The 25,235-nt window shown below is 39.8% G+C and overlaps 1 protein-coding gene across 3 annotated transcripts in view; it reads left to right on the forward strand.

The window, feature by feature from the left end:
• Nucleotides 1-25,235, forward strand: part of LOC121275773 — a 69,020-nt gene that overhangs the window by 36,816 nt on the left and 6,969 nt on the right. For 2 of the 3 annotated variants that reach the window (XM_041183379.1, XM_041183380.1), the window contains 10 exons: nt 1,432-1,498; nt 4,927-5,040; nt 5,500-5,595; nt 5,692-5,802; nt 13,735-13,870; nt 14,281-14,341; nt 15,564-15,629; nt 22,164-22,271; nt 23,289-23,490; nt 24,194-24,427. In XM_041183379.1, the coding sequence (XP_041039313.1) occupies nt 1,432-1,498; nt 4,927-5,040; nt 5,500-5,595; nt 5,692-5,802; nt 13,735-13,870; nt 14,281-14,341; nt 15,564-15,629; nt 22,164-22,271; nt 23,289-23,490; nt 24,194-24,427 (1,195 nt within the window). The remainder of the gene's footprint in view (nt 1-1,431; nt 1,499-4,926; nt 5,041-5,499; nt 5,596-5,691; nt 5,803-13,734; nt 13,871-14,280; nt 14,342-15,563; nt 15,630-22,163; nt 22,272-23,288; nt 23,491-24,193; nt 24,428-25,235) is intronic. The other variant, XM_041183381.1, reaches the window with a different exon arrangement.

Genomic DNA, 25,235 nt, shown 5'->3' on the forward strand with positions numbered 1-25,235 from the left:
GCCATGGATACTGCAAAGACTATGGGTCCTTACAATATTCCGGCAATAGTGCTGAAAGCTTGTGCTCGGGAACAAGCCGTGCCCGTAGCCATGCTGTTCCAGTTCAGCAATGACACTGGCACCTGCCCGGCAATGTGGAAAATTGCCCAGGTATGTCCGATACACAAAAAAGCAGGACAAATCCAACCTAGCCAATTACCACCCCATCAGTCTATTCCCCATCATCAAAATGATAAATGGTGTCATCGATAGTGCTATCAAGCAGCACTTAATCAGCAATAACCTGCTCGCTGATGTTCAGTTTAGGTTCTGCCAGGGCCACTCATCTCCTGACATTATTACAGCCTTGGTTCAAGAATGGACAAAAAAGCTGAACTCCTGAGGTGAGGTGAGAGTGACTGCCCTTGACATCAAGGCAGCATTTGACTGAGTGTGGCATCAAGGAGACCAAGCAACACTGGAGTCAAGGGGAATTTAGGGGAATGGGGGGAGGGAATTGATGGGGCACTGGGTCATCAGGTCATTGCTACAGGAGTTCCTCAGGGTCATGTCCTAGGCCCAACCATCTTCAGTTACTTCGCCAATGACCTTCCCTCCGTCGTAAGGTCGGAAGTGGAGATGTTTGCTGATGTTTGCAAAATGTCCAGCACCATTCGTGACTCCTCAGATACTGAAGCAGTCAGTGTCCATGTGCAGCAAGACCTAGACTATATCCAGGCTTGGTCTGATAAGTGGCAAGTAACGCTCACCCCATGCAAATGCCAGGCAATGATCATCTCCAACAAGAGAGAATCTCACCATCGCCCCTTGACATTCAGAGGCATTACCATTGCTGAACCCCCCTCTCCCCCACCATTAACACCTTAGGGCTATTTAAATTGTCTAGTATGGGCCATAAGGCAAGTTGAGTGGTCAACAGTTTTGTCGAAATTGGATCAAGGGAACAAGAGTCGGGTCGCATGGACAAGATGAGCTCAGAGGGCATGAGGGGGCAATTGAAGGAAAATACATAGGTTCAAGTCTAGGACATTGAGGAGCCTTTGTCTTGGACAAAGGAAAGCAGTTCAGTGACCAAGAAGCTTGCTAACCCCTCACACGTATGAGTTGAAGGGGCAAGGGTGGGATGTTTATTTTCTGCACAAGCAACCTGCACGTTGTTATTGGTCTCCATGGTAAGTTGGTGAGTTGTGAGCCGATTTGGCAGAGGAGAGTTAGATCTGCTGGCATTTGTTTTAGTCCAGCCAGATCAGGCGATGGATTTGTGTGTCATTAAGATCTGTGTTTCTGGGACTTGTGGGAGTTTTGATGATCCTTTCTTGGTTCATCTCCACTGATCTGTAAATGATGTACTCCTTGACCTGTAGATTTTTTTTTATGATCAGCTGATACTTAAACTGTCTTTTTCAAAAATATTCATGATGTGAATTTCAGGTTGTCCTGGATGATGTCCCAGTTGAACTTTCTGGAGGGAATTCTGGAAGAAGAGTTTCAGATAACTGTAAGTTCCTTGTACTCAGTGCTTAACTAGCAGGAGAGATTCCAGTTTTCCTTTAGCCTTGTCCATTACCAAATAAATATAGGTATTATTTTTAAGAAATGTCGTTTCTGTAATGAATAGGGAGATCCATTGCATTTCAACTTGTAAGAAAAAAATTAAAACCTTTTATTCAATATATGTTTGAAGTTGCTGAGGCTGAACCTTTCAGCTTTCCTTTGCCACCAATTCTATGCCTTTGAGTTTGGTCACTTCAGCTGGTAGTGGAACCATGGGAGATATAAAGAAATTGTTGAGAGTCAACAAGGAAGTGTGAATAGCTAGGTCGTGATTAAGCAGCTTTGTAGAATTGTTGATAAAAGTAATACAAAATGCAGGTAAGGAAGACGATGTAAGTGATGTATTTGAAATTTTCTAATGCTTATAATGAGATGTTTCATAATGCCTAGTTCAGAAAATTAGCAGATACAGTATTGGCAGCATAATGCAGAGGTGGATTGAAGCATGGCAAAAGAAAGGATCTGCAAACAGGTGGTACACTGAGTCAGACCCTGCAATGCACTGTTGGGACAAGTTCTCCCAACTTGTCCAGAAATAATCTGGAAGGGACCTTCATCTCTGAGTTTGGCAGTTGATGGCAAAATTGATTAATTCAGTTGAAGATGGAGGCATGCAATATGGATCTTAGACTAGTGGGGGGATGGGGGGTGGTGAGCAAATAAAGCAAATGTGGTTTGATGCCTCAGTGTAAGTTTTGCACTTAAGGATACAGAATGGATGGGAATTTCAAGATTAACAGTAAAAATCATTACACAGACAAATAAGAAATGGGATCTGGGAGGCATGATGGATTTCTTGAGACATGGAGCTGATGTCTGGTTGCTGTCAAAAAAGCAATTGAGATGTTGGTGGTGTAAGAGAAAGTTGAGTGCAGTCATGCCAAGTAATTCTGCCACTATATATGCCTTGGTGAAACCACACTTATATTAGCAGCAATCCTGAACACTCAAATTACAGAACTAAACAAAAGCTATTAAAAAGAACTTATAATAAAGGAACCAGAGAATGAAACTTGCACATAGGCTGAAAGAACAGGAATTCTTCTCTGGTAAAGAATTATATGATTGAGGCATTCAATTTAGTATGCCTTGGAGATGTAGGGAACAACTGATGCCAATTGAATTGTTACCAAGCAGCAGAATAAAGAGACCTAAAAATAATCTGAGAAGTTAAATGCATATGGGGCAAAGGTAAAGAGGTTGGTCAATTTTTGGAAAGGCTTCCTAGTAGAGGTTATAGCTGCAAGTAGATTTGATCATAGTAAAATTAGACAAATGCATTTGAGAAGCACATTTGTGGATGCAGCAACAAGAGCAGCATGAAATGCAGTTGAGTTCCTAGCCTTTAGAATTAATGTTTTGAAGATCCTGCTATGTTGCATACAGTTCTAGTCACCTTGATGTGAAAGCTTTTAGGTGCAGTATAGAGAGCACTGAGGTTGATTGGTGAGTGTCGAGGGGAAGAGCTGTGTCAAATAACTAGATAAACTAAGGCTCATTGACCTCAGATCAGAGAACAGATTTGGGGGGGTGGGGGGGAAGAGTAGTAAGTAAGATATTTAATGTAATGTAAAAAAAATACAATATTTGAAACAATGGCCCAGATCCTCCGGTCTCCAGGTTATCAGAGACCTCATGTACGACCCAAGATGTGTGTTAGGACCCTGTGGAAGTCTCAACTTGCTGACCTCTCTGGGAATTGCCTGGGAGGTTTGAACTTCCGATGGGCAATTCCCCTGCTCCCCAGGATCCTCTGCAAAAGTCTCCGACTCGGTGTTAGAGCCCGTGGAACTTGCCTAAATAGTTACCCCAGGAAATGATAGACAGAAAAATCCTAGTGGAGCTCCTGAGTAACTACTGAACCCCAGTCATTCATACTGACCACCAACCCCCCCCGCCGCCCAATGCTACAGTGCTGTGGTGCCGTTTTTCATGGAACTGTACACTCTGCATTTCTGAAGAAGCTGGACTCTGAAGACCTGGCCAGAAATGCGGAGTTCTGTCAGGGTGTTGAAAAATTCAAGTGAAGCAGCAGTTCAACAATGGTTGACAGCATATCCAATATTTTCAGACGTAGCTGGGCCGCAAGCAAGGGCACAGGTTCACAATTAGGCAGGACAAAGCTTAGGCAACATTTGTGTACAGGAAGTGATTGACAACTAGAAGTGCTAGGAAAAGGTCATTGATACCAGCACATTCAACTCACTGAAGAAGTGTAAGATTGAGACTTTGAAAGAATATGATCAGTGGGAACTGCAGTTTCATGGTTATGTTACTAGGCTAGCAAACCAGAGAGCAGGCCTGATGATCTGCAGGCATGAATTCCATTTGCACCAGAACAGCTGGGGAAATTAAATTCAGATAAATCTGAACAAAAACCTAAATAAATTGGCACAAAAAAATTGATGACATCAGTAAGAGTGACCATGGGCTGGAATTATGTTCCCTGCCAGTGAGTTTGAAGGTGGGGTGCACAATATCCAGCAGGTGGTCTTCCAGCTGCTTCCCTGCCCACTTCTTACCTGTCTGAAACTCTGTGAGAGTGGGACAAGAGCTGGGCAGTGAGCCCCACTGTGCCAGTATTTAGCCCACAGCTGGGAGAGGCCCATGCCACATTGGAAGTCCAGCACCACTGTATATGCTGGTGTCGGTTATGAGGACCCTGTTGGCCCATGAGGCATTTCTGTCCTTCACCCCAACCCCCCCTCTCCTGATCTCTTGAACCTGGTCTTTCCCACCTCATTCCTGCTCAACTTCTTGCCACAAACCCCAACCCTGGATTTACTTGTCAGTCTGGGCTCCTCTGTTGGGGACTGCTTCTAATACCAGCAGTGGCTACCAGTGGTGCTGCTGGGGCTACAAAGTTTCTGGCCAATCTGATTGGGCAGCAGCTCTCTAAGGCAACTTCCGCCCCTATCTAGGGAGGAAGTCTCACCTTAAAACATTTAAGCTGGAGGTGGTGGGGGAATGGGGACCACAGCACCCAGTAAAATCTAGCCCATTGTAACTACCAGATTGTCGTAAGAAGTCATCTGATTCCTTGATGTCTTTTAGTGAAAGAAATTGGCTGTCCTTATCTGGTCTGACCTGCATGTGACTCCAGACACACAGCAACATGGTTAACTCTTAACTGCCCTCTGAAATGCTCTATAAGCACAATCAGTTGGAGGATGGGCAACAAGAACAACAGTGCTTCCTTGAATTATTTTTTTAAATAATGAACTGAAAGGGCAAAACGATCATGCTAATATTGAATGCAAACAAGAACATGAGTAGATCCCTGATTTTCACTACCTGTAACTACAATAAAGGAAAATTAGGTATGAAAAATGTATTTGCCTATTGAGAACTATCTTGCTTTGGGTATTTCAGATGGTCAGTTAGACTCCAGATCTTCACGCCGTGAAAACTTTAGAAGTAGTTTTGGCCAGAATATGAATGCTGCAAGTTCTATTTCATACGAGTCAAGAATGGCACAATCACAAGGTAGGGTGAACCTAAGCACATAAAAGAAACAGTAGACCACATGACCCATCGAGCCTGCTCCGCTATTCAATATGATCATGGCTGATCTTAGGCTTCAACTCTATTTTCCCGCCCACTCTCCATATCTCTGAGAGACCAAAAATCTGTGATCCCAGCCTTAAATGTGTTCAGTGATGGAGCATCCACAACCCTCTGGGGTAGAGAATTCCAAAAATGTTTAAATTCCGCCAGCTGCTGTGGTTGGATTCGAGCCCATGTCCTCAAGGACTCTGCTTTACTAGCCCAGTGATATTACCACTAAGCCACCATTTTCCCCATGGAAATTATAATTTATATTAATTTTCATTAATTATAATTTTCATCTCTCAAATGTGCAGGAAAACTCTTATTGCACCTGTTTAATATAGTTAGCTTAGTGAAATATGCTGTTCTTTCACCGTTCCATTTTTGCTGTTTCAGATGGTCAGTCACGACGTGAGAACTTTGGAAGCAGTTTTGATCATATTAATATGGAAAGTTCCAGTGCCTATGACCCAAGAAGGCTACGATCACAAGGTATGTTAGTTAAGTAGGTTTGGACATGCACATGCGTATAAGTAACTTATTTGAAATATACTTGTTTGTCATAACTTTTATTCTTTTGTATTTCAGATGGGCAACAGGGCAACTTCTCAAGATATGAGAACTTTGGAAGTAATTTTGGTCAGCATGTTAACATGGGAAGTTCCAGTTCCTATGAATCAAGAATGCCACATTCTCAAGGTAGGCTACTTAAAATTTCATTCAGAAATACTCCTTGTATGATACCAACTACATGTGAAAGATTACAAAACTCTCAATTTTGATATCTGCCTGACCTAGCTGATCACACTTTAAAATGGTGATAGAATGTGTCACTCTCTGGGCCTGGAAATGGAAATTAGGGTTTATCTGCTTCTCACTTCTTTCTGTCAACCCTGCTGAAATGTGGACACTTTTGGACTTTGGGTGAAAATTGGTTTGGGCCTAGCTGCATTTTTCCCCCCTGTAATCAAAAGTAAATCAATAAGCTTTCCAGGCTTACTACTTGGGCACTGTAGCTGAGCATTTCTACCAACAATGTGACTGGTCCAGATTGAGTTATCATCTTCAGGAGAAGCAGAAAAATGAATAACAAAATGATTTGTGGTAACAAATTCTTTAGATCCAACAGCGAAGGAAGTGTTCCATCCAGTTTGGATTTATTTTTTAATCAAAATCTCAGGTGTTTCAAGTTGTTTATCATGCACAAGGCCTGGGTTACTTCCAGGATTTTTAGCCTCTGTGAAGTTCTTTGTTTTTTTCAGTAGCAAATTGACTTGCTGCATATCTTCAGAAGTGCTTTATGGGCTGCAAAATACTTTGGGATGCCCTGAGTTATGAAAAGCACGATATTAATGCAAGTTCTTTTCATTGTTTATTTAAGGGTTTGTGGCATTGGCAAGACTGCTTTTATTGCCCTGGTTCCTCTGAGAAGGTAGTGAATGCTGCCATTTTCTACTGCTGCAGTCCTTGTGATAATGCCACGTAAGCAAAAGGGAATGGTGTTGGATAGGGAAATATAGTAATTTGATCCAGGAGCGATAGGTAATTTAGAAGTAATGTTTACATGATATTGCCTTTGTCCTGCTCAAGAGAGAAGCTGCTGTTAAAGTAAACTTGGTGAGTTGCTGTACTGCAGCCACAGTACGGTAGTGAAGAAGCTCCGTTTTAGAGTCCAGTGTCAGCAATGATCAAGCAGTCTTCTGTGTCCTGGAAAATATCAAACTACTTGTGTTTGTTTTCTTTTTGCAGCTGTACCCAATCAGGTAGACTTTAGCCCTGTAGATAGTGAGAAAGCTTTTGAGGATCTAGGGTGAATGGCCTCCTTCTGTACTTTAAGCACTCTGTTATTATCAGTCTCTGCCCTGCTGTTCTAATCAAGTTGTTGATATGCTGGTCCTGTTAACAGATAACTCTTCAGTATGTTGACAATGGACAATTCTGCAAATATTGATGCTATTGAAAGTCAAGAAAGCATTTGGGCTGCTTCTTGTAAATGGTCATTGCCTGTCATTTATGTGGTGCAAACATTGACTGCCCCTTAACAACCTAAGTTTGTCCGTGTGCTGCTGTAGTCTATCATGGGCTTTTTCATTATTGGAGGAAATGGTGCTGCACACTGGAATTGTAAGTGGTGACCCAATTACGACCAAAGAAGAATAGCAGATGAAGATAAAGGCCTTCATTCAAATCGGTTTTTACATTTGGAAAAGAAGTTGGCCCTTCAGGAGGTTAAGCCTGTTCTGCCTTTCAGTTCAAGTTCCCTCACAGCCTCTCTTGCCCTAGTGCTGAATCTGCATCTTTCAGTAGTTTCTCTTCGATTTTCCCCACATGCTATCTTGGAGATCATCTTGTCTGTGCAACCAGCTGCCTACTCCATTGATCCATTCCCATTAACCTCTTGGGCACCTAACTTTGCTTCATGGCTTCCATGCTAGCTGGTGTAAATTATTCCTTCTCTTTGGGTATGATCCTGTGCCTTTTTAAAACTGCCTTCAGCCTCTTCTGGAATAAAATCAATGCCCCAACTTCAACCTAATTAAAATTTAACTTCAAGACCTTGCTTTTACTTATAAAGCGTAATCCCATTTGTCGTTTTTTATGGCCTTTCCACTTGCACTCCTGTTTAAGCATTTGTTTATATGCACCTTAGACTTCTGGCCCTTTTCTTTTTTGGAAAGAACTTCCTCTTTAGGGCATACTTCATCTCCCTGATTTTGCTTAAGTATACAACTTGGCATTTCTCTAAATTGAACTATATCTACTGCAACACCAGCCTGTCACTTTTGCATTTTTCTTCACAGATTCCCATGCCCCTAATTTGCCACCAGTAATAAATTTTGACCTATTTCCTTTTCTGCTTGTGCGCAGATCATTTGAATAGATGGATGAAAATTGGTACCACCACGGATTCTTGAAGCACATCCTTGGCCAAATCCTGCCAACCTTAAAAAAAAATCCTCCATTTTCTTATACCACCTGCCATCCCTTTACCATTGTCACATTTCATTTGATATGATGTCTTAGTTTTCACTGCAAGTCTTATATGTTAACTGATGAAACTCCTTTTAAAAAAAAATGCCTTTATTGCAAGAGGACTTGAGTACAAGAGTAGTGAAGCCTTGCTTCAATTGTGTAGAATCTTGGTTAGAGCATACCTGGAGTACTGTGCGCAGTTTTGGTCCCCTTACCTCAAAGGTTATTATTGCCATAGAGGGAGTGCAATGAAGACTCACCAGACTTGTTCCAGGGATGGCAGGACTGTCTTATGAAGAGAGATTGGGCAAACTGGGCCTGTATTCTCTAGAGTTTCAAAGAATGAAAAGTGATCTCATTGAAACCTACATAATACATAAAGGAATAGAGCGTATATGCAGGTAAGATGTTTCCCCTGGCTGGGGAGTCTAGAACCAGGGTTACACAGTTTCAAAATAAGGGGGAAGCCACTTAGGACCGAGATGAGGAGAAAATTCTTTAATCAAGAGGGTTGTGGATCTTTGGAATGCTCTACCCCAGAGGGCCGTGGAAGCTCAATCATTGACTATGTTTAAGGTAGAGATTGATAGATTTTTGATTAACAGTAACATAAAGGGTTATGGGGATAGTTTGGGTAAAAGGCATTGAAGTGTTCGATCAGCCATGATCGTATTAAATGGCGGAGCAGGCTTGACGGACTGAATGGCTTTCTCGGGTTCCTACAATGTCCGCCACATTTCTTTATAAGCTCTTGTGATTTCCTTAAAATGTAATTTAATTAATCAAACATGAACTACCCTTTAAGCTCCTTGCTGGTTGTCACTGATTATCCCATTGTTTTCTTAGTATTGATTAATTTTATCTAACAAATTTATATTTAACAGGGAAATATATCTGAGTTATGATATCCTAGCTTATTTCCCTTCCTTTCCTTGCAGAACCCCTGTTTGTAGCTATTTCTGGAAAATTATAGTTATTAACATTTATTTTCTCCTTCAAAATCGACCTCAGTTGGAAACCACAGTCAGAATTTTAAAAGATGGATTTGCAAGGAGGGAGTGACCTACTACATGGAGATTCAGAAGCAGCAGGCAATGAAGTGCATGCTGGTCATCATGGGCAGCCTGCATGGTCTGTGGTTTGAAATAGGATAAAGCCCCTTGGCTGTTGAGAATTTCACTGAAGTACAACCAAGTGCTCTCCAGCTTATGGTTCACAATATATTGCAGGTGATCCATGAGAAGGATGACGGAGAAAAGATATGTGCAAGTGAGGATAGATCAAGGCCCTCCAATTCCTCCCCCTTGCGCCTCCGCTTCCCCGTTCCCAGTCAGAGGTCATAGACTGCCCCTTGTCCTGATGGACAGGTGAGGTAATCTTTGTCAGGGCACTCATGGGCTCCAAAGCCCATAGGATGTCAGTCACAAACATCTCAGCAATTAAGAGCAGGGAAGCAAACAGCCTGCCCCTGTCTCTGCTGAAGTGATAGTGCCATGTAGAAATAACAGGTTTTAAAATAAAGTTTCATGATTTCACTTGACAGTTTAGAAGTGTGTTAATTGACAAATTTATTGTAATTATTTATGCACCATATGTTTTTCAAGACTGTTGTCCAGTCATTTCCACTCTTGCCGCACATCAGCCTTGAGGTAAATAGTATGACATGAGTAAAGACAGGCAGTGGGAGTCAGTGAAATGGAAGAATTATTGACTGTGGGGATATTTTTTGCTGGGAGTTGGGGTGGGCAGTAGGTTCAGCATTGGTGAGTCACATGGCTGCAGAATCTTGGCAGCTAGGTGGCTGTAAGGACCCTGGCCAAATTAGGCTGCTCCTGCACCCTTTCAAACACTTGATCATATTTTGATTGTTATTAAATAATTTTCAACACCATATTCGGCTGATAACCAAATCTGGCTCATTACTAAACCTTTTTTAGTTGTTTACGAACGTACAGATTAGGAACCAGTAGGCCACTCGGCCCTTCAAGCCTGCTCCGCCATTCAGTAAGATTATGACTGGTGTAATTTTAACTCAACTGCACATTCCTCCCTACCCTGATAACCTTTCACCCTCTTGCTTATCAAGAATCTAACTACTTCTGGCCTAAAGATGTACAACCACATTGAGGAAGAGAATTCCAAAGTCTTAGCACCTCTGGAGAGAGAATTTTTCCCATATATCTGTCTTAAATGGGCAACCCCTTATTTTTAAACAGTGGCCTCTAGTTCTAGATTCTCCCACAAGAGGAAGCATCCTTTCCACATCCATCTGTCAAGACCCTTCAGGATCTTATGTTTCAGTCAAGTTGCCTCTTAGACTTCTAAACTCCAGCAGATACAAGCCTAGCCTGAGCAGCCTTTCCTCGTAAGACAATCTGCCCGTTCCAGGTGTTAGTCTAGTAAACCTTCCTTGAACTGCTTCCATTGCATTTAGATCTTTCCTTAAATAAGGAGACCAATACAATATACAGCACTCCAGATGTGTTCTCACCAATGCCCAATATAACTAAGGTTTAACCTCCCTACTCTTACTGCAAGCAGAATTGAATTCAAATAATAACATTCTATTAGCTTTCCTAATTTCTTGCTGTGTCTACATATTAATCCTTTGTGATTCATGCACTAGGAAATCCAGATCCCTTTGCATCTCGGAGCTCTGCAATCTCTCACCATTTAGATAATATGCTTTTTTTATTCTTCCTGTCAAAATGGACAACTTCACATTTTCCTACATTATACTCCATTTGCCAGATCTTTGCCCACTCACCTAACCTAGCTATGTCCTTTTGTTAGCCTCCTTATGTCCTCTTAACAATTTACTTTCCTAACTATCTTTGTGTCATCAGCAAACTTAGCAACCATGCAAACGGTCCCTTCATCCAAATCATTTATATAAATTGTGAAGAGTTGTGGCCCCAGCACTGATCCCTGTGGCACGCCACTCATTGCATTCTGCCAACCAGAAAATGAACCATTTATGCCTGCTGTTTTCTGTCAGCTAGCCAATCTTCTATGCCAATATGTTACCTCCTACACCGTGAGCTTTTATTTTCCACAATAAACTTTGATGAGGCACCTTATCAAATGCCTTCTGAAAATCTAAGTACAGTACTTTTATCTACAGCACATGCTTCTTCAAAGAACTCCAATAAATTGGTTAAACATGATTTCCCTTTCACAAAGCCATGTTGACTCTGCTTGATTACCTGTAATTTATCTAAGTGCCCTGTTATAATGTTTTAATTATAGCTTCTAACATTTTCCCTGTAATTTCCTGCTTTCTGTCTCCCTTTTTTTGAATAATGGAGTTACGTTACCTGTTTTCCAATTTAATGGAGCTTTCCCCAAATCTAGTGAATTTTAGAATCAGATTTATACAGCATGGAAACAGGCCCTTCAGCCCATTGTGTCTATGACAGCCATCAAGCACCTACCTATTCTAATCCCATTTTCCAGCACTTGGCCTGTAGCCCTGTATGCTATGGCCCTGTCAAGTACTTATCTAAATACTACTTAAATTGAGGGTTCCTGCCTCTACCACCCCTTCAGGCAGTGGAAAGTTAAGATCAACACAGCAACTATCTCACTAGCCATTTCTTTTAAGATCCTAGGACGAAATCCATCAGCACCCAGGACTTCTCAATCTGCAGTTCCGACAATTTGCTAAGTACCACTTCCCTGGTGATTGTAATTTTCCTGAGTTCCTCCCTTCCAATTCCTGACTTACAGCCATTTCTGAAACGTTACTTTTATCATCTGTAGTGTAGGCCAATGCAAAATACCTATTCAATTCATCTGCCATCTGCTTATTTTCCAACTCCCCAGACTCGCCTTCCATTGGACCAACGCTTACTTTGTTGACTCTTTTTCTTGTGTCTATAGAAACTCTTATTATCTGTCTTCATATTTCTAGCTAACTTTTTCTTGTACTCTAATTTTTCCCCTCTTATTAATCCTTTGGTTATTTTTGGCTGTTTTTTTTATATTCGGTCCAATCTCCTGACCTGCCACACATCCTTGTGCAATTATATGCTTTTTCTTTAAGCTTGATACTATCTTTAGTATTTATAGTTAACCACAGATGGTGGATCCTCTGTGCAAGTTACTGCGTTGAAAAAGATAAAACATACATGTTCAGGAAACCAGGATATAGAAGTGGTTTGGGCAGAGATGAGGAATGATAAAGGCAAGAAGTCACTTGCGGAAGTGGTGTACAGGCTCCCCAACAGTAACCACATTGCAGGACAGGGTATCAATGCAAAAATTCCCTTGGAATTTTTTTTCTCGTTGGAATGTATGTATTCTGTGTATTCTGAAATATCTCCTTAAATGTCTGCCACTGCATCTCTATTGACTGATCCCTTAACTTCATTTGCCAGTTCATTATTAACAGTTTTGCTAGCTCTGTTTTCATGCCCTCATAATGGCCCTTATTTAAATTTAAAATACTAGTCTTAGACCCACTCTTCTCTCCCTCAAACTGAATGTAATATTCAATCGCATTATGATCACTGCTACCTAGGAGTGCCTTCACTGTGAGGCCATTAAATGGTCCTATTTCATTGTACAATACCAGGTCCAGTATAGCCAGCTCCCTGGTTGGCTCCAGAATGTGCTGATCCAATAAATGACCCCGAAAACATTCTATGAATTTTTCGCCTAGGCTACCTTTGCCCAATCTGACTTTTCCAGTTTATATGTAGATCAAAATCACCCTGTGATCATTTTTTTGGCAAGCTCCCACTATTTTTGCATTAAAACCTGTCCTGCAATGTGGTTACTGTTGGGGGGCCTGTACACACTTCCGCGAGTGACTTCTTGCCTTTATCATTCCTCATCTCTGCCCAAACCGTTTCTATATCCTGGTTTCAACGCAGTAACTTGCACAGAATGCTAAAACACTGGACTTGTTTTACTTGCTGCCTCAAGCCACTGAGCTACACCACCTTTCTGCTTCTACACCAAATTCCTAACTTTGCAATCTGTTTCTATTGTAATCATTTATGATCTCTCTGCAACTACTCATATTGACCAAACTGAAGTGATTTGATAAGGTAGATGTGGAGATATTTACCTTTGTTGGGGAGACCAAAACTAAACGCCTTAAATATAGGAGAGTCATTTAAAAATCCAATAGGAATTCAGGAACAAGTCCTTTACGCACTAAGTGACAAGAATACACTACCACAAGTAGTTGCTGCAAAAAGCACAGAAGCATTGAAGAGGAAACTTGATAAGTCCGTGATGGGGCAAGAAATTGAAGGATATGTTAATAAGGTTAGATGAAGGGGGATGTGGGGAGGCTCATGTGGAGTATGAACACCAGCCTGGACTTGTTGGCTGTTTCTGTACTGTAGACTTGATGTAACTCAAGTACACCATTTCATCTTCATCTCATGGCCCTACCTATCTTTAACTATCCTGAAAAGAAACCTTGCTTCATCCCTTTGCTTACTTAATGTCGACTCTGTACAAATTGAGAAAATGTCCTATTTTACACAGTACTTCATGTCATTGCCAAAAGCATTTCAAAAGTTTGTGTAGAATCATTGAACCTGTCCGTTTTCTTACGCTCTTCTCCCTTTTCCATATACGGAAACCCTTTATTTACCATGCTGTCTCTAAATAAACGTTCATGCTATGTATTGCTTTCTGAAGATTACAGATCAACTGGAGAGGTTATGCATGATGACTGGAGAAAAAATATAAAATCTGAAGAAACCTTTCATATGAGTTGGGGTGGAGACAACATACGAGACTCTGGAGATGATTACAGGAGAGGAGAACAAATGAGGTGATCAAAATTTGAAGAATATAAGCATTTCTATTGAAGGAGAATTTAAATACTGCAGCCTTTATTTGGGTTCTGGGTTCTATTCTGGAATTGTCCCCCTAAACCCCTCTGTTTTGCCACTTATTTAAAAGCACCCTTAAAAATCTGCATCTCTTTGGGGTCACCCTCTTAATTTTGTCCTCCCTGGTTGGACATCAGTGTTTTGTGCACTTATCAGTGAAATGTTTTGAGGTATTCTTCATATTAAATGTGCTTTATAAATACAAGTTGTTGAATTTTTATTTTCATCAGTTCCTGTGCAGAAATTGTCATATGGCAAAAAGTTATTTATTAGTTGGTTCAAATTGAGAACAGAAAACCTTTTTCAAGTTTTCTGTTGAGTTCCGATTAAAGTTTTTCCTCTTACCTAGGAGTTATCGTAACGATTACACCAAAGGATCCGATGTTGATGATCGTTGGATGCAAAACGAGGTAAGTTGCAATATGATGTGGTTCCCTGAATGTGGTTTGTTTTAGTGTAGGTACAAAGCAGTTAATCATTGGCATTAAGTGAAAACCTCCTAGTTACAAATTGATTTCCAAATCTTGCCCTCTCCCCATATTCCTGAAGGCAGCGTCTCATGCTGGGTGTGGTTCTGTAGATATTGGCAGTTCTCCAGTATTGAATGAAATATCCAATCTTTGTGCTTGAATTCAGACATTAGGCATTGGTTCATTAACCATGAACAGCATCAATAGCATATTTGACACAATCCTCACCTGATCTCCCCAAAACATATGTGAGCATTTTTGCATATTTAGGTCTGCATGTTGTGCCAGAAAGTTGCACAGCTTGGAAAAGAGAAAAAAATAAAGTTGGTAAATAGAAGAATTGTATACAGTTCATTGAATATTTTGAAGAGTGACCTTGTCTTTTAAAGAGAGTGCTTGTCCTGCCTTTTGCACAAATTTCCCCATATTGTCAATTGGGACCTGTTGTATTTAAAAGTATTTCCAGAAAGAAATGGGGCCATCCATGAGCATGAGATTTTATTCTTGAAGTAGCAAACTAATTCTATACGTGTATCACCCAATGAATTTGGAAATGTTGGTAGCAGGTCTGCTAAATGAACCAGGTAAAGTTTGGGGCCCTCTCCATTGCTAGCGATACAAAATACAAATGAAAAAACAGAGAAAAAGATAATCTGATCTATCAATCAATAAATATTATGACTGCCAGTGTTTCTTCTCACCAGTGTTTGTTCTCGCTAGCAGCAATGTAATCTCCTTAAGGTGGGTCAGATTTAAAAGGAAGATCCTCAACCAATTTAAGGAAAAAGAAAACCTGGGAAATTCGTCTCAAACAACCGCTCCCCCATAGCCATTCAACTCAATTTCAGGAAGAGTGACCATGAGCATATGTGCCAACATCCCACCTACCTCTTGCAGGCAGTGAACCACAAAAAAAAACTTAGCGCGTGGCTCCTTAATTTCCCTATCTTACCAATTCCAATAGTCTGTCCATATGGACACCGTCCTGTAGCAATGTGTTAATTAATGAGTGAATATGTTCTTTTATTTAAAAAAAAATTCCCAGTACATCATTTGATGCTTTGGCAGTCATCTTAGCATCCAAAGTTTGTTTTAAGTGTATTTCATGTGTTTAGTGCCTGTAGGTTCTTATCAGCCTTTTTCATTTGTGTTGGGTTTTTAGTTTGAACCGTACAGATCAGGTGATTCCAAACCAACCTATACAAATGAGGAGCTTTTTGAATATTTGGTGAGTATGAAATTTTTATGATACTGAATTTATGATAAAGCTATGTTAAATGCAGCAATCAAAACACCAAAACACTTTGAAAGAAAACATGGCTGGCTTTTAAATTTGGTTCTGCAACTAAAGTTATATTTATTGCTGAAAAAAGAGACATGTCTAAGTTTTTTGTCTTGCACTCATCAGGACACTTGCAAGAATACTAATGTATGGGGCAAGCAACAACTTATACTGTATGTGAAAAGTGTGTTGATTGGCTGGCAAGTGGCATTGCCATGGCGAATGCATCACTGATGGTGACTGACAGTTAACTGCCAAGCATTGTTTGAAATTTAAACCAGGCAGCTTGACCCTGATTGGTCAAGGCATTACTCAGAGGAAGTTTGCAGACAAAACATGTACGTACATTACGCCTGTTTCAGCTAAACAAAATAAGTGACATCCAATTGCTGACTCAACCCTCGGGGCAATGCCTTGACCAAAAGTTAGGTATGTCTCTCTTTCAGCAATATTCAAGTTCTGTACTACTAAATGACTATAAAGTATATTTAGAAGGTTTTTTTTTATACATATTTGGAAATGGGCAAAAGTTGCATGGAAAACTCATGTTCATGCAGAAACTTTGATGCAAGCAGTTGAGAATCAGTGACATTGATTTGATATATAATATAAATATATAATATTTATATATTGTGTATATATGTGTGCGTGTGTGTATATATGTGTGTGTGTGTGTATATATGTATATACAATGTGTGTATGTATATTGATGACTTCTCTTTTTATGCAAAGAGGGAGGGCTAAAAGGCATACAGCCGAGTTGATATAAATGGCTGTTTCATTGACTGGCAAGGGGTGACTTGGCTTCAGTGTTGAGACCATATTGTACGTGTGTGTGTGTGTATGTATACTAATAATTCTCCTGATTCCTGGGTGATAAGTCACAGAATGTGCTACCAGTTTAACCTGTCTGTTAACTTAATGTTGTCTTTCTCTATCTCTTTGTTGTTCCTTTCTTGTCCTCTCAGTTCTCCCTAGCCGCTCATCCTTGCGGAAGGGATATCAGCAAGGGTGAGCAGGCAGTGGAAATACTTTTTGGATGGAATTAGGAAATAGCAAAGATGTGAGACTTCGTGGGAGTTGACTATAGGCCACACAATGTTTGAGGTAGTAGCAGGATATATAAATATGGAGATCATATAAGCTGGCAGCAACAGTAAAGCAGTTAATAGTGGGAGATTTTAATTCTCGCACACTGGAAGTAGTGGTGTACCAGTGCTTAAAAGATTAAAATGAAGACTGGTTGGATAAACTTGACTTATATTCCCCTGAGTAAAGAAGATTGAAGGTGATCTAGTCAATGTGTTTAAAATTACAGATTAAGTCAATAGGTTAGATATTGAGAATCTATTTTGGCTGGTGGGGAAATCCAGGACAGAATCTTAAAATTGGAGCCAGACCATTCAGGATTTAAATCAGGAAACATTTTTCATGGAGAGGGTAGTAGGAATCTGGAACGTTCTTTCTTCAAACCCCCAAAATGCTGGGATAGTTAAACCTTTCAAGACTGATTTGGTCTAAGTTTTCAAGATATTAAAGGGAGTGCAATAGAGTAGAAAGAGAAACTATTTCTGTTGTGCTCTCTTTTTTCTCACCTCGTTCTCACTCACTCACTCTGCTCTGCCTCCCCACCCCCCCCCCCCCCCCCCCCCCAATTCAGATTCCACTCCATATACTCTCCTTACCTCAAGTGCACATTTCATTTTAAACTCCATCTCCCATAGTAGATCTGCCCACTTGGTGAATCTGTCTGTTCAATTTTCTACTCTAGTTTACTATTTCCTAGCTTTATATCATCTGCAATATTGAGTATACTCCTATATAATCCGCTCCATTGTACTCTAATCTCGTGTGGACTGATGCTTGCAACAAAGCCAGAGGATGATGTTTGTGAGAGACTGTTGAATTCAGGCATTGCAGCTAGCCCTTCAGGTTATTTAACATGCTTGGGCCCCAACTGCTCAAAAGATTGCTCAATTGGAGTCTTGATACAAAAAAACTTCCTGATATATTGTTGCACAATTCATAGTTGAAGTAAAATCTTAAAACAAAAATCTAGCATGGGAAATAAGGAGAGATAGAATTTATTTTTTTCACTTAACTAAGAAAAGGAAGGAAGGTTTTAGGGAGTGATGAAGGAAGAATAAACCAATACTGGCATTGTAGAAAATTGGTACAGGAGGTAGAGTAAATGTGGAAAATGCGTGTGCACAAATTCAAAAGTACTTTTATAAACTTGACAGTGGGCAAAGATATATGGTAGATGCAGTTTAATATGGGGTCTTTTAAGGTTAAGAGATTTGGCAGAGGGGTGGTTGTGGCTAAATGGGAATGCGCTTCAGATATTGGAGACCGAGCAAGGTCTGCGGGGGGCGGTGATGGGTTTAGTGCACAGATCATTAAAACTATTAACACAGCTCCCAGGTGATTTTTAATCAAGCAGAAAGAATGTTGGTTTGCATAACAACTGCTATGAGATAAATCTAGAGATCTTAAAATTGTATTTGGCCCTGGAGAGCCCAAATCTGGAGCACTACATGTGGCTTTGGTTCCCTTAATTGCAAGAAACAGTATTCAGTTATTGGAAGATCATAATACGTAGCAGAAGTAGGCCAAATTCCTTCACATCTCTGTTTTAAATGGGTGCCCCCCTTACTCTGAGATTATGCCCTTTGGTCCTGGAATCTGCCACAAGGGGAAACAGCCTATCAGCATCTACCCTGTCAAGCCCCCTAAGAATCTTAAATGTTTCATTAAGGCTGCCTCTCAATCTTCTAAACTCCAATGAGTACAGGCTCAACCTACTTGACCTCGCCTCATAAGAAAATCCCTTCCCCCCCCCCCGGATCAATTTCGTGAATCTTCTCTGGACTGCCTCCAATGCTAGTATATCTCCCCTTAGATAAGGGGATGAAAACTGTTCACAATATTCTAGGTGTGGTTTTACTAGTGCCTTGTATAGCTTTAGCAAGACTTCCCTATTTTTGTACTCCATTCCCTTTGAAATAAAGGTCAACATTCCATTTGCCTTACCTATTACCTGCTGAACTTGCATGCTAGCTTTTTGGAATTCGTGCATGAGGACCCCCAAACCCCTCTGTGCTGCAGCTTTCTTCAGTCCTTCTCCATTTAAGTAATATTCAGCTCCTCTATTCCTGCCAAAGTGCATAACCTCACTCTTTCCCGCATTATATTTCATCTGCCACGTTTTTCCCACTCACTTAACCTGTCTGTATCCCTCTGTAGACGCTGCCATCCTCACCACTTGCCTTCCCATCTATTTTTGTGTCATCTGTAAACTCGGCGATAGTACATTCATTTACCTTATCCAAGTCATTAATATATATTGTAAATAATTGTGGGCCCAGCACTGATCCCTGTGGCTCTCCACTAGTTACAGGTTGCCATTTTGAAAATGCCACCCCCCCCCCCCCCCCCCCCCGTATCCCAACTCTGTCTTCTATTAGTTAGCCAGCCCTCTCTCCATGCTAATATACTATCCCCAAAACCATGGGCTCTTATCTTATTAAGTAGCCTTATGTGTGGTAGCTTATCGAACGCCTTTTGGAAATCCAAATATATTACACCTACTGTTTCCCCTTTATCTACCCTGCTTGTTATCACCTCAAAAGAAATCTAATAAATTTGTCAGGCATAATTTCCCCTTCATGAAGACATGCTGACTCTGCTTGATTATATTGTGCATTTCTATATGCTCTGCTATTGCATCCTTTATAATAGACTCCAACATTTTCCCTGTGACAGATGTTAAGCTAACTGGCTTATAGTTACCTGTTTTTTGTCTCCCTCCCTTTTTGAATAAGGGTGTTACACTGGCAGTTTTCCAATCCTTTGGAACTTTTCCAGAATCTAAGGATTCTTGGAAGATTACTACCAGTGCATCCACTATCTCTGCAGATATTTCCTTTAATATCCTAGGATGCAACCCATCAGGTCCAGGTGACTTATCAGCTTTTAGCCCCATTAGTTTCCCTAGTACTTTTTCTCTAGTGATAGTAATTGTATTTATTTCCCCCTGCCCCCTTTTTGCCCGATGATTCTTTCATATTTCTGGTATGCTATTAGTGTCTTCTAACCATGAAGACTGATTCAAAGTATTTTTCAACTCCTGCCATTTCCTGGTTCCCCATTATTAGTTCCCTAGCCTCATTCTCTAAGGGGCCTATATTGACTTTGGCCTCCCTTCCTTTTTATGTATTTAAAGAAGCTCTTACTGTCCGTTTCTATATTACTTGCTAGTTTACCCTCAAAAGTTTATTTTCTCCCTTTTTTTGCTCATCTTTTGGTTTTTAAAACTTTACCAATCCTCTGGTGTACCACTAATCTTTGCGACATTGTATGTTTTTTCTTTCACTTTGATACTATCCTTAACTTCCTTGGTTAACCATGGTTGGCTTATCCCCTTCTTTATTTCTCACTGGGATTTATCTTTTGGTTGAGAGTCATGAACCATTTTAAATGTCTACCATTGTTCGTCAACCGTCTCTTCTGCTAAACTCCTTTCCCAGTCCACTCCAGCAAACTCTGCCCTCATTCCTTTGTAATTATCCTTATTTAAGTTTAGCACAGTTGTTTCTACCTGAGTCTCTCACTCTCAAACTGAATGCTAAATTCCACCATGTTATGGTCACTGTTTCCTAGGGGATCTTTTACTCTGAGATCATTTATTAAACCTGCGTCATAACACATTACCAGATCCAAAATAGCCTGATCCCTGATTGGCTCCACAACATATTGTTCTAAGAATCTGTCCCAAATACACTCTATGAATTCTTGCTCCTGGCTACCTCTGCCAATTTGATTTTCCCAATCTACATGAAGATTTAAAGTCACTCATGGTTAATATACTGCCTTTTTTACATGCCTACATTATTTCCTGATTTATTCTCTGCCCTACAGCATAGCTACTGCTAGGGGACCTATAGACTACTCACACTAGTGTCGTCTTCTCCTTGTTATTTCTTACCTCCACCATATGGATTCCACATCTCCAGATCCAAGATCATTTCTTGCTATCGTACTTATTCCTGCCTGTCCTTTCAAAAAGTCTCATACCCCTGAATATTTAGTTCCCAGTTTTGATCTCCTTGTAACCATGTCTCCATAATGGCTATAAGATCATACCCATTAACTTCTATCTTTGCCGCTAATTCATTTATTTTGTTCTGAATGCTACGTGCATTTAAGTAAAGAGCTATTAATTTTGCCTTTTTACCATTTTTTTCTCCTTTGACCCTATTTGCTGCTGTTTTTTACATTTGTATATTCTGTCCCTCCCTGTCACGCTCTGGGTATCAATACCTAAGTAGCTGCCCTGCAATACCGCTGTATTCTTTTGCTTTGTAAGTCTACTTATCCCCTCTCCAGAAGGCAGAAAATAGACGGTTCCAGAATTTAAGGGAATGAGATACAAGGAAAGATGGGATTGACTAGTTTTGGTTTTAGTGGCGATATGATAAAAATGCCTAAAATTGTGAGATTTGGACAAGCTGAATCCAAGTAATCTTTTCTGCCCGTATATCGAATTTAAACAGGACCATATTTACAAATTATGGATTGGGGAAAAATAAACAGAAAATACATAACTTTCTTTCCTTGAAGTGTGGTAAGAATGCAAAATAGATTACCAGCACAGGTGGTGGAATAAAAGACTTCAGTGGGCTTCAAGAAGGAAATCACAAGATTCATGTTTAGCCCAGCTATCCACAATTATTCCCTTGGTGCCTTTCTATTCACACTGAATTCCATTCATGAATTTTAAAACACCCCAAAGGAATACTATAAATACGTGAGCAGGATGGACTAACAGGTATCTCTTGCTTGAAACTGAAGGGTTTTTTTTTTCAACCTAATTTAAATAACCAATGAGTTTTTGAGCAGAGGTTATTTTCATCTTGAGTAAATTTTTTGAATTTAAAAGTCAATATATCCATCAGTGCACTATCTTATCAAGTATCAAGAGCCATTCTTGTATTTTGGTGCAGTAAAAATGACTGCATTACTTTGAATAATTGTCATTTTTAGGCTGAAATTGACTATTCATGAGCAAGGCTTTAGGAGAACTGACAATATATTAACATTTTGAATCATTTGTGGCATAGTGCAGTTGAGATTCTCCAGAGAAGGGAAACTTAAAGGTTAAATCAACAAGCTTTCATTTTTTAACATGTGTTTCACCATTATATCCAGCATTACCTGCTCTCCCAATTATGTAACTTTCATTTTGTCCAGCGTTAAAAAAAAATGTAATTCTCTTATGGGTATTTTGTGAACTTTAACTTGTAGAGTATTGCACAGATCACCCCATAGTGCTGATCTATTTGTGTCATTAAATAACATTACTTTTATTTGGATATACTTCCTAGGTTTTGAAAACATTACATTTTCAGCAGGCATTTCCTGGTGTGTTGCAATTAATCTAAATAAGAAAACAATATTAGTTGATATATTGTCTTCCAGCAAAATTTTCAAATCACTAGCGACAGTGATGCAAGTTTTGCCCTGAAGGTTACACAGAGTCTCACAGATGGACTGATGGAGTATCGCCTCAAGACAATGACTGGATTAGTAAGTATTTGAAATTATTTAAATTGGGTTCTTTGTTCCCATCCTGAATGGGGTATTTGTGTCAGTTTGGTCTGAGTTTATGAATGTTTTAGCAGTAATTTTCCAATTCGAGCAAAAAGGGCCCTGACCAACAGCGGCAAATTGTGTGACTGGGAATCTTTCTCTAATTTAAGTGCCCACTCGCATTTCAAAAACTTGTTCTCTAAGTGGGGAAAGATAAGTCCAGTGCGATGGCAGTTCTTAAAGATTTGTGATTTTCCATTGAAGAGCAAGTTATGAGATAACAGAAAACGTGACTAATTCTTCCCAGTGATAGAATAGAGACACGGATATCGCTGCAAATCTTTGGAGTTGCAGGCCGTACTGCAGGAAGTTGCACTAAAAGCTATTTGAGTCTCATGGTCACCCTCCAGTAAAAGTACAGATGCAGGCTGTATGGAGGGAAGTCAGCAACTTAAGTTAATGTGTTCATCGGGAGTGTCAAACCTATCTCCAAATCAAGAAGTAATTTATTGGCATTGAGAATAGGATGAATGTATCTACTCAAATTTACAGACATCTCTGATGTTGAGAATTTATGCATCACTGCTGTGATGCTTAATCATTAGTTGGTGGTGGTCTCCACCTGAAATCAGTTAACATATGAAGAGATGGATCCATTTTACTTGCCGTTGATCAGATGGTAACCTGTTTTTATTGCTGAGACATTAAGTTTTAATGTTGTTACATGGATCTATGTTTTTAAGATGAAATATCCCTTGTGGTGAAGAAAGTTTGGAAATTGATAGATACCTGTAAATTTCAGGCTCCCAGCATGAATTCTTAGAATGACTGTCTCTTCATGGGGCAAACAAAGTTTAAAAGAAAATCAAATGTTCAAATTTTAGCTTTTTGGTAGGTAGATATTAATACACTTGGTGATTCTGCTGAAGTAGCTAATTTTCCAAATCAACAGTGTAAAATCTTATCTTTGCTGCACCCAGTAGACTTCTATAACTCGGTCTTTCATTTTATCAGAACCAAGATAAAAGGCCTCCATTGGATGAGGAATTGAGACAACCCCCTGGCATACCAGATGAACGCTCGAGATATGAATCTCGCATGCCACGTCCAGCTATGCCACGTCCAGCTTTGCAACGTCCAGCTATGCCACGTCCAGCACCAGGAAACTCTCAGAGATACACTGGTAGCTCATCTAACTTCAGACCTAAATATAAAGGTAAATTGACCAAAAAGTTCAGACTACCTAAATAGTCTTGTATCAAATCTCACTGCAACAAGACACAGACAGAAACATTTGGAGAGTTAAATCAGTTGTGTAACTGGGAAAATAAGTGGAAAATAAAATTGACCAGTGCTCAATGTAAATTTTTACCTTTTGGTCAAGGATGTGTATCCTTTGTGTGCAATTAATAGAATAAAATCAGCCCAGGATGAAAAAGGGACTGATTATGGACATGTCACTTAAGTCTAGGCATTTTAGTAATAGCTTTAAAACAGACCGCACTACCTATTTTGCTAATTTTCAGTCACCATGCTACAAAAAGTAGTACATTCTTTGGAAAGGGAAGAGAGAGAAGCTCTAAGAATGATCCAAAGTATAAACTGATGAGCTGTGACAAAAGATTAGAGAATGTCAGGCTGTACAGTCTAGAGAGGATTAAAAGGAAACCACACTGAAGTAAATTTCTTGGTTTACCTTATGTATTTTTAATGGTACGTAGATCTGAACTTGAACAGGTTAAATCAGTGAAAGTAAAAAATTGGTTTATAACTTTTCTTATATAATCCTCAAGTGTCATGGATAAAATTTGAAACCGTCAAACATTACTCGTAGAAATGTTTTTATTTATCTTGCAGGTTTTCTCAAGTTGTATAGGCAGAGCAATATTAATGTTTCCGGAACATCTTATGTTTTGCAGTTGGTGGTGCCTGGAAGAAGGCAGTTGCATTGCAGTCTAAATCAAATAACAAGAAACCAGGTTTTCAATCAAATCAAAGACAGTTTAAACCTGCAACTTTTAATACTGGTCTGTCAAAATCAAAACGTAGTGGTATTTTGACCCCACACCTGCTCAAGGCCGTCCGTGGAATGGATATTAGTAGAGCCACTAAGACTCTGGCTAAACTGTCAAAAACAAATCCGGCATTGAAAGGTGAGAATTGCATCTTCTCTTAATTCATCAACTTCCATTCATTTCATTTCATTTAGTAAAGTTCAGTTGAGTATTTCAAGCCCAATTTAGAAGTATACTAAGTTACATCCATGTATAAATACTAATTGTTGTAATAATCAAATTATCACTTCACACTTTTGATTTCATCAAAATATTTGATCCTTTGGTGGCCGCATTTTTTAGATGTCATCTTGCTGGGAGTTTAGCATACTATTGTCCAGTGCATTAACCACTAGATATGTGCAACACATCCATAGTTGATTGACCTGGAGTGTTCTAACTCTATTCTCATCTCCATTATCTTTTACCGTCTCTGGTTTATTAATCTTTTCTGTGCATTAATTGCTAATGATCACAGGCTACGTTACAAGAATGAACAGAATTTCACATTCCTCTGATACCTCTGTGGACACGCTATTCTGAAAACACAGTTTCCCCTTCTCCCCTATACAAATGCATAACAGTTGAATCCATGGACCAATGTCATCACTGGGCAGTGCACTAGTGTGGTTGGGGAGGATTTAAATGAAATTGGCAGGAAGTTTGGCACCAACATATAGAAGCCGAGAAGAAACATAAGATGTGTTATGTGAATATGTTGGATAGTATGAGAGAAGAAATAGTACCATATTATTGGGAGCAGAGGACTACGAGGAATACAAAGATAGGTTTAGAATGCATGTAGGTAAATGCACAAAAGGTGGTGAATCAGGTTGGTGAGCTACAAGAACAACTAACCATGTGGGAATATGATGTAGCAGCAATTAAAAATAGTGAGAACTGGGTA

Source organism: Carcharodon carcharias, chromosome 3, assembly GCF_017639515.1.
Source record: "Carcharodon carcharias isolate sCarCar2 chromosome 3, sCarCar2.pri, whole genome shotgun sequence".
In the NCBI taxonomy this organism is placed as follows: Eukaryota; Metazoa; Chordata; class Chondrichthyes; order Lamniformes; family Lamnidae; genus Carcharodon; species Carcharodon carcharias.